The sequence below is a fragment of the Staurois parvus genome, unplaced genomic scaffold, assembly GCF_062004578.1.
Source record: "Staurois parvus isolate SC_StPar_1 unplaced genomic scaffold, SC_StPar_1.0 ptg000237l, whole genome shotgun sequence".
Taxonomy (NCBI): Eukaryota; Metazoa; Chordata; class Amphibia; order Anura; family Ranidae; genus Staurois; species Staurois parvus.
In genome coordinates, this window is record NW_028318033.1 from 1,491,579 (window position 1) to 1,501,615 (window position 10,037).

The 10,037-nt window shown below is 41.1% G+C and overlaps 1 protein-coding gene across 1 annotated transcript; it reads left to right on the plus strand.

Annotated features, from left to right (window-relative positions):
* The first annotated feature begins 4,190 nt into the window (after positions 1 to 4,190).
* On the plus strand, positions 4,191 to 8,839 carry NFKBIA (NFKB inhibitor alpha). Its single transcript, XM_089680213.1, has 6 exons — positions 4,191 to 4,603; positions 6,074 to 6,182; positions 6,773 to 6,980; positions 7,134 to 7,222; positions 7,339 to 7,599; positions 8,259 to 8,839. Exons 1-6 carry the CDS (start codon positions 4,365 to 4,367, stop codon positions 8,301 to 8,303), a joined length of 951 nt encoding a protein of 316 aa, XP_089536339.1. The 5' UTR covers positions 4,191 to 4,364; the 3' UTR covers positions 8,304 to 8,839.
* Positions 8,840 to 10,037: the final 1,198 nt, after the last annotated feature.

Sequence of the window (10,037 nt, forward strand, 5' to 3'; positions counted from 1 at the left end):
GAGAGTATCAAAGATATAAATTCTATTTACCCTTTTGTAAACAAATATATACTCAGATAATGTGCAAAAAATGCAAAATAAAAATATATATAGTGATAAAAAAATTAATTATATATATTATCCACTAATGAAAAATGGAAAATGTGAAAAATAATACCCTCGAAAACAATATGTGATAAAAATGTGTACTAAAACAGGAATATAAATAAATCAATATGCATCATGATTATTCAAAAAAATATTAAATAATTAATATATATATATATACTGCTAATTAATTTGTGATAATAATGTCCTTTAATTTCTGTGACTTTGTGCTTGATTAAATCTTGATTTGGTGACTTATTGTGAATCCGTGACTTTCTTTAAATCCTTAATCAGTGAAGATGTATGCTCACCTCCTTATTAGCCTGCAATTAGGCTATTCACACTTGTGGTTCACCTCCTATGGAACCTGTTTAGATGGAATTCCTCCTTTACAGATTGTAAAAACGTGGATATCCGTTATCCTTAATTAGCCCTTGTGCGTTTTTCCATATGTGGGAACAAATTGCCAGACATAGTGTTTTATCCTTATAAAAAGGTTTCCGCTTTATTGCTTTCCAATAGGTACACTCACATAGATAGTGTGCGGTATAGGATGAATTGCTCAGCTCAAGTAATCCGCCAACCGTCCAGCCATGCACCCGCCATCTGTCAAACACTCCGGCTCTCTCCGAGTGACAACGCAGCCCCACCCCTACGCGTTACGCCACTGGTCACGTGGCTTCATCAGGGGGTTGTGATTGGTTAGTCACTCTTCCATTGCCGGTTTAAATAGCCCAGCCGCGCCATTTTGTTGTCTATCCAACGGAAGCGGCCATGTCTTTGGGGGCACTTTGTACAACGATATTAATGCCAATTGTTACATTTGTATCCTTACTGCTATGTCCACCCGGAGAGATACATAGTGACATGACTTTACGGCTGAGCGGTATGCAAATATTCATCAATGTGTCAATCCAATACCTCAAAAATGACAAATACAATAATACACATAGATGTATGTCTGAATCCACACACACCCATATATAGACAATAGTATATTTTAAACAAAATGTATATGCCAATAAAATATACATAGAATGCACTATATACATATACAGATAAAAAATATAAAAATAAAAATAGGAAATATACAGAATACTTTGACCAAATACTCTAAATGTGTATCTCCTATACAGCATGACTACAGTCTGCTATTCATGTAAACTATAAAAATATAAATTACAAATACATGAAATAAAATATGATAATGAAAAATAAATAAAATAAAATAAAATGAATAAAATAATTATTGTTAACCCCCTAGTTGTAATTATACTACCCCACATGAATAAGTGGGCACGGAATATACCTCTAACCATAAACCATCAATTTTATATATTTTATATATATAGGAAAAGACCGACCTGTACATATATCTGTGTGGCAAAACAGGAGATAAAAAACAAATTAGTAGTGTCTCTCCATATTCATCACACAGGTACATATACTAAATCAGATAATGGAACAAGAACCATATATGATTTATGAACATATATCATGCTGAATTCTACACATCGCTAATGAAGCATGATAGATCGAATTCCTTATTTAACCCGCCTGGTGCTAAACTCCCCAACTCGTATATCCAAAATGATTCTTTTTTACTAATTTCTCGCACCAAATTATGTTTGGTAATACCCCAAAATTCTACTTTCTCAGGATTTTGGTTATGGTGCATTTTGAAATGTACTGATAGATGATGATATTTATAGCCTATACTAATATTGTGTATGTGTTCTTTCACACGTTCTTTAAGACATCTTTTTGTGCGTCCTATGTATAAATAATTACATGGACATTTCAGGGCGTATACTACACCCTTACTCTCACATGTAATAAATTGATCGATCTCATATTGTTTCCCATTTTTGGGGTTAATGAATGATTGTCTGCATCTTGGATTTCCATGCGTTCTTTTACAACTATAGCATCGACCACATCTATAAAACCCTATCTATAAAAAAGGGTAAATACTGCATGTATTACTTTAGAAATCGGTACGGCTCCGACCAATTCAGAACCGCACTGATTTGCCCACTGTCATTGTGGACAATAGGATGCGACTTGGCGTGCGATTTGCAAGTCATATGGAATGCAAATCGCACCGGGCTGTTAAGCTTTGACAAAACGGTTAATTGAAGCTGATTGATTTCTATGCACAGCTGCACCAGATTTTGCGCTCTCCAGTTTTTGTAGACCAACCCCATAATGACACTTCATTCACGTCATGGACGCAGAGCCATGTTTGTTGTGTGGCAACACACAGCGCCACCCAGTGCGGCACCACATGTCACACCAACGCTGTGGTTTGGATGGAAAACAGTTTTCTATATGTCCTATTAATGACCCATTTTTAACAAGTGTGGAAAAACCCCAATCACAGCAAAAAATGTGAAGGAATGCATGAAAAATACATCTAAGGCTAGGTTCACATTACTGCAGGTCAGAATGAAGGTAAAAATGCATAATCAAAGGGGGGGGGGGATAGGTAAGGGGAGGGGATAGGTAATGGGAGGGGTAAAAGGTCACCGAGATTAGGGTTATTCCTGGGGAGTGTTATGACAGAAATGTGTAATGTATACTGTCTGTTTTATTAGCTTTTGTACATTTAATATGGTGATTTGAAAACAATAAAATATTTAAATTAAAAAAAAAAAGAAATGCATGCAAATCACATGTGCTCCTGACCTGCAAGCATATGTGCTGTTCTTTATTTTTATTTCAGGTACTTATATAGTGCTGTCAGTTTACATATATATTGTACACTCACATCAGTCCCTAACCTTCAAGGGGTGTACAATCTAAGGTCCCTAAACTCACATTCATACATACACATACTAGGGCCATGTAAGACAGGAGCCAATTCACCTACCAGCATGTCTTTGGAGTGTGGGAGGAAACCCGCTCAAACACAGGGAGAACATGCAAACTCCAGGCAGGTGGTGCCGTGGTTGGGATTTGAACCAATGACCCTAGTGCTGCCAGGTGGAAATGCTAACCATTTAGCCACCGTGCTGCTGTTCTTTACCCTAGGTTCACACATAAGCATTTTCTGCAGCGTTTAGCATTTTGCAGAAACGCATTACAGCCCATTTAACATGATTTCCTATGGGACATGTTCACATCTCCGCGTTTTCACCCGGTGTGTTTTTTTTAACACAAAAAGTTGCGTTTTTGGTTCTACAGAATGGAAACGCTGCAGAAAAGCATACGCTGCAGAAAAGCATATAGCTCCTAGATTGTGAGCTTCAAAGAGCAGGGCCCTTGACCCCTCGTGGATTGTTTTGTTACTGTATTGTCTCATGTACTGTCCCCCCACTATAATGTACAGCGCTGAGCAAACCTTTTGGCGCCATATAAATACTGTATAATAATAATATATTGTTTTTGATGTGTTATGCATTTTAAATCTGCCTAGCAACAAGAAAAATGTTAAAAATGAACCCCCCCCCCCCGCAGTAACACATCAAAAAGGCGTCACACAGGTGCAAAAACGCAAAACAGCACAGATGTCTATGTAAATCGCACCAAAAGCAGTGCATGCACTACTTTAGAAATCGGTGCGGCTCCAAGTCAGAACCTCATTGATATGACCTGCGGACAATAGATTTGCAAATCACACGCCGAGTTGCATGCAATGTGACCGGGGTGTAAGGCGTCAGGGGGGACGCACTGCAGTTGGGTGGCCCAGTGGGCAAGGAGCCTGTGCTGCAGAATAACATGCATGGAGCTGAATGGATCCTACAGGTATTGGTTACGGAGGAAGTAAATAAAAGTCAATCTATTTTATGTATCTAAATATATTTGTATGTAAATGTATATAAAGATATATATATGGGGTGTATAGTCTGTGTATACATATAACTATAGGGAGGGGAGTGCAGCAGCAGACATGAGGTTTGAGAAATGTTGAACATTCCGCAGAGAAGGGAATTTCTGCCGAGCCGAGTGCTGGAAGTTTTCCTGAGAACAGGCTGGCTCTGGTTTGTCCTCCGTGTGCTGAGTGTCTGGAATTTCCCAGGCTGAGCACACAGTGCGCGGTACACAGATGAGTGCAGGACCACACGCCCCGCCCACCAAAATTCCCCGCTGCCTTCTATGAGAAAAGCGGACGGCTCACTCAGAGCTGCACTCACTTGTCTCTGCCTCGCAGCCCGATCACCTCTGCACTGCTCTCTGCACCGCGGATCGCTCGCCCTGCCGCACCGCTCTCCCTGGACTTTGACACATTTGTATTTTTTGGGATTTTTTCCTTGAATTTTTGTTGAAGGATCACCATGTCTGCTCGCTTTGTGGATTACTCTGACAATATGGACGGAGAGCTGAGGATGGCCGCCAAGGACAAGCAGTTCCAGAACACCGAGGATCGCACCGACAGCGGCCTGGACTCCCTAAAAGAGGAAGATTATAACAGGATCGTCAATGGCGTCCAGAACATGTGTATTCCGCCATCGGCCGAGCCGCTGGACTACGACATCGAGCCATGGAAGGGTCAGGCCAACGAAGATGGAGACACGTAAGTCCCTCTGTAGTGTGTGTGTCGAGTGACCGATCTGAGCTGTACAGGGATCAATATCGAGCCAACTTTACATTCTGCAGAATAGAGGGGATTGAGTGCAGAGTTCGATCAGATCTGTAGGTGGTTCGATCAGATCTGTAGGTGGTTCGATCAGATCTGTAGGTGGTTCGATCAGATCTGTAGGTGGTTCGATCAGATCTGTAGGTGGTTCGATCAGATCTGTACAGGGGTCTATATCAAGCCAAACTTTACATTCTGCAGAATAGAGAGGATTGCAGAGTTCGATCAGATCTGTAGAATCTTCGATCAGCTCTGTAGGTGGTTCGATCAGATCTGTACAGGGGTCTATATCGAGCCAACTTTACATTCTGCAGAATAGAGAGGATTGAGTGCAGATTTCGATCAGATCTGTAGGTGGTGCAGCAGAGAGGCAGATCGGATCTGCAGACTTCCAGCACAGAGGGGATTTTAATGCAATCTCCGAATATTTTGCTCTAATCTCCTTGTAGATGAGGAGGATGCCCCATGGACTGGCCTTGTGACACCTTGCAGGACATTAGCTGTCTATGGTGACATTCTAGGATGTGCTTGTGATCTCACACTGTGCACTCCTTTATGGCATCTGCTGCAACAAAATGTTGATGGCTCCTGATGTATAGAGAGTCTTAGAACATTCTGCATTTCTTATATAAATCATGTAGCATCTAGTTCTCAATCTGCCATAGGGAGGAAAATACATTTTGTGTGTGTGTATATATATATATATATATATATATATATTACACAAAATGTAAAAATGATATAAATAAAAATTTATATTTGTTACTTAAGCTGAGATTATGCGGGGGTCAATGCTGCATCGGTGGTGGGTATCACAAAACAAAAAAGGTGTTTTATTTAGAAATTGCAGTTTGAGGGGTTTTTTTTTTTCTTTTTTGTGCTGACGCCATATTTGTCTGGGTTTTCCCTTCCTCTCTTTGTAAGCTGAAGTGGGGGTGGGGTAGGCTCTTGGTGTGCCTTCCTGCGATTGGCTGGCTGTCAGAGGTGGGGCAGCCAGTCAGGGCAGAGCTCAGCTATTCGGAAAGTCCCTGGCAGATGGCCAGGGACACAACTGCATACATGAGAAAGCGGAAAACAACAGGCATATCTAGAGACACACACAAGAAAAACCCCAGCTTACACAATCCTGGACTGCGCTGGGGGAGGGGAAATAACTTCAAGCTGACACTGAAATGACTACATAGACATTGCTAAATGGAGGTGAGGAAATGGGTGACCCAACATTTCCTTTATTAGCTTTACTTTGAAAAACATTTTTAAAAGGAAGAAAAAAAAAAGTCAGTTTGAGTTAACCTTTTTGTATTGTTACAATGTATCTTACGGATGTTCCAGTTAGATGGTCTACTATAGAATGTTGGTGTGATCATCCACATGACGTTTAACCTTTTCTTTCTCTTTATATTGCAGGCTTCTCCACTTGGCCATTATCCATGGAGCTAAAGATGTTGCAGCAGAAGCAATCAAGAGATCCTACAGGGATGGATATTACCTGAACCGCCAGAATAACCTTCACCAGGTAAATACAGCTGAATTCCATTCCGACTAGAGATGTGATTCTGGTCTTAAAGAATGTGTCCTCTTCCCCTCTTTTCCCTTTTTTAAAAAAAAAAAAAAAAAGAGAGAATGTTGCCATTGCAGCCAACCAGATTGCAGCTGTCATTTTCCTGCTCTGCTTGAGAAATGATAGCAGGGATGTGATTGGTTGCTGTTTGGCAGCACCTATAATCGTTTTTTTATTATTTCTAATATGTATGGGACTTCTATCTGAAATATCAAAAACTAGTAATGCTTGAAAAGCAAAGTTTTATATGAAGGCCACTATTGCTGACCATCACAAAATACTAGTTACCTGACTGTCCCTGGCTTTAGTTCTTTCTGAGTTGTTGATGTGGGGCCAATTTGGAGTCTAGAAAGCCAGAACTCCTAACCTGCATGATGGTACAGGGACTTGACAAGTGTGGAAGCCGCTGGACCAGTGATGGGGAAGGTTGGCATAGGTGGTCTCCATATTACAGTTGAGCTAGGCCAAGCTTCATGTCCCCTTTTTTTGATTTGGCACATAATATTTTTGGAATATTGTCATTAATGTTGTTGTTTTGTTTGCAGACACCACTTCATGTGGCTACAATCACAGAACAAGCTGAAATAGCTGAGAAGCTCCTCCAGGCTGGATGTGACCCGGAAGTCCGAGATTACCGCGGAAATACCGCCTTACACATTGCCTGTGAGCGGGGATCCCTACGTGGATTTGGCGTCATAGTGCAATACAGCAGATTCCAGCTGACCTCCCTTCTTCAGTGCTCCAATTATGATGGTATGTATCAAATTTCAGTAATGTCAATATATTTAGCCTACAAAATACATAATTCTATACAATAATAATTAAATATTATTTGTTATTGTTGTTATTATTATTGTTATTTTATATGGATATCTAAAGATTTCTCTTTGCTTGCTGTTTCCACAGGTCATACATGTCTACACCTAGCATCCAATAACGGTTTTCTTGCCATCGTGGAACACTTGATCAGTCTGGGAGCAGATATTAATGCTCAGGTAGGTTTTTATCAGTTTGACAACTTACCTGTTGTCTGGAGAAGTAATGTCACAATGACCTGTAGGGGTTGATTTGGCTTTTTAATTAAGCATTGGATTTTATTTTGTCATTACAGGAGCCTTGCAATGGGCGCACAGCTCTCCACATGGCTGTGGATAAACAGAATCCAGACTTGATGTTTTTGTTGCTCAAACATGGAGCTGATGTGAACAGAGTTACATACCAAGGCTACTCACCATGCCAACTTACCTGGGGAAGGACTAACAGTCAAATCCAGCAACACCTACTGACTGTAACAGAAAAGAACTTGCAATACCTGCCGGAGAGCGAGGATGAGGACAGTTCTGACTCCGAATCAGAGCATTCAGATGATGAGGTGATTATTGGAATCTGATTTATTTTCTAGATACTTCCTGTACTGCACTGTGACCATCTGCCATGATGACTTGGGGCATTTTGTGGGTTTGCTTTGGCTTAGGACAGGGGTCTCCAAACTATGGCCCTCCAGGCGTTGAGGAACTGCAAGTCCCATGAGGCCTTGCAAGAATTTGACAGCCACAGGAAAGACTCTCAGAGGCAGAGGCATGATGGGACTTGCAGTGCTTTAACACCTAGAGGGCCATAGTTTGGAGACCCCTGGCTTAGAAGAATACTAATCACAGCACATTTAGTATAGTGGTGCAATCTGTTTAACAAATGGCAAAGGCCTGAAGATAGAAACTTCATCAGTGGACACTGAGGGCTCACAAGCCCAGGGAACCCAAAACGGTCAGGCTAGACAGTGGTTTACGCAGGTACTAATAGCATTTTTGAAATATATTTCGATTTAACAAATGTATATATTGTTTGGGAACTATAGCACTAGTATCAATTGTCACTAGTTAAATTGCACTTGAGTTGGAATCCTGTTTTGCTATAGGGATCCATCACACATAGCGATGGCCTTACGCCATTGTAGGCATTTTGACACGCATTGATTATGACTTTTTTTTTAATTCTTTCATATAATCTAATTATTTTTTTTTTCTTTTCCAGTATATGTATGATGACTGCAAGTTGATGTGCCAAGGGCTGAATTAGAATGGCGCAGCATAAGAGGACTTTAGAGTTGTACCAGGGCAAATCTTGTCTTGTACAAGGGAATACAGCACTAGGACCAGTGAAACCTTTCACTAGACCTCAAAGGATGCGACCGATCCACTGTAGAGTTCTAGAGCCTGATAAGGTGCTTGTGCTGTCCCCGGACCATCACGTGAGAAGAGCCAGGATGTGGAGGAAAGTCCAGAAAACCACAATGAACTTTTGAGGTTGAAGACCTGTGACCTGAATGATTTCTCTGAGGTTATAATATACATTGGAGCTAAATACTGGAGAAAACAAGATACTGATTCCTTTGAACCTGAATGGGTGAAACAGCCTGACACCAGAACTGGCAAATACATAAACATATTGCTGAAAATATTCAGATGAGAATTTTGATTACTAATATTCTCAGTATAGAAGGGATGTGATCAGAAAAATAAACTGCACAATGTGTGTATATATTGTAAATAATAATGTACATGATTTATTTTTATATAAAAACAATATATTTATTAAAAAAATAGAAAATTTTACATATGTATTTTTTTCTCCTGATGAAGATATACTGTTAATTCTATTTGTATAAAAAGGAAACACCTTAGAGGGTTTGCCTACTTTACAAAAGCCACATTGGCTACTCTGGGTTTCTAGTCATGGATGAGTCTAGAGCAGGGGACTCCTAACTATGGCCATGTCTGGCCCACTACAAGATTTTATGCTGCCTGTTGTTGGGGTGAGTGGCATAGCCTCAATGTGCACAGACTGAGGATTCAGGTCAGTAAAGGCTATAGATGTTAGAGGTACACTAATGAGGACCCTGAATTAAAGAGGGACACTGATGTAAGGGTGGTGGTGATGTAAATGGGGAATCATTATTAAAACTTTTTTTTTTGGCTTTCAAAATTTTTTTAAATAACATATTGGCCTAAGTACCAAAAAGTTTGGAGCCCTCTGGTCTATCAATACGTGCCATTGCCAGAAAGTTTGCTATATCTCCCAGCACAGGCTCAAGAGCATGGAAAAGATTCCAGGAGACAGGCAGTTACTCTAGGAGAGCTGGACAGGGCTGTAGAAGGTCCTTAACCCATCAGCAGGACCAGTATCTGCTCCTTTGTGCAAGAAGGAACAGGAGGAGCGCTGCCAGAGCCCTACAAAACCTGACCTCCAGCAGGCCACTGGTGTGAATGTCTGACCAAACAAACAGACTTCATGAGGGTGGTCTGTGGGCTCGATATCCTTCAGTGGTCCTTGTGCCCACTGCCCGGCACCATAGAGCTCTATTGGCTTTTGCCATTGAACACCAGAATTGGTAGTTCCACCACTGGCGTCCTGTGCTTTTTCACAGATGAGAGCAGGTTCACCTTGAGCATGTGACAGATGTGAAAGGGTCTGGAGAAGCATTGTTCAGCATGACCATTTTGGTGGTGGGTCTGTGATGATCTGGGGAGGCATATCCATGGAGGAATGCACAGACCTCTATAGGCTAGACAATGGCACCCTGGCTGCCATTAGGTATCAGGATGAAATCCTTGGACCCATTGTCAGACCCTACTCTGGTGCAGTGGGTCCTGTGTTCCTCCTGGTGCACGACAATGCCCAGCCTTATGTGGCGAGAGTATGCAGGCAGTTCCTGGAAGATGATGGAATTGATACCATTGAATGGCCCCCATGCTCACCTGACCTAAATCCAATAGAACACCTCTGGGATATCATGTTTCGGTCCATCTGATG

Coding starts and splice junctions, on each gene's coding strand:
- NFKBIA (XM_089680213.1), top strand. CDS start 4,365: ATGTCTGCTCGCTTTGTGGATTACTCTGACAATATGGACGGAGAGCTG. Junction 6,981..7,133: donor TCAGTGCTCCAATTATGATG/GTATGTATCAAA, acceptor CTGTTTCCACAG/GTCATACATGTCTACACCTA. Junction 7,223..7,338: donor GAGCAGATATTAATGCTCAG/GTAGGTTTTTAT, acceptor TTGTCATTACAG/GAGCCTTGCAATGGGCGCAC.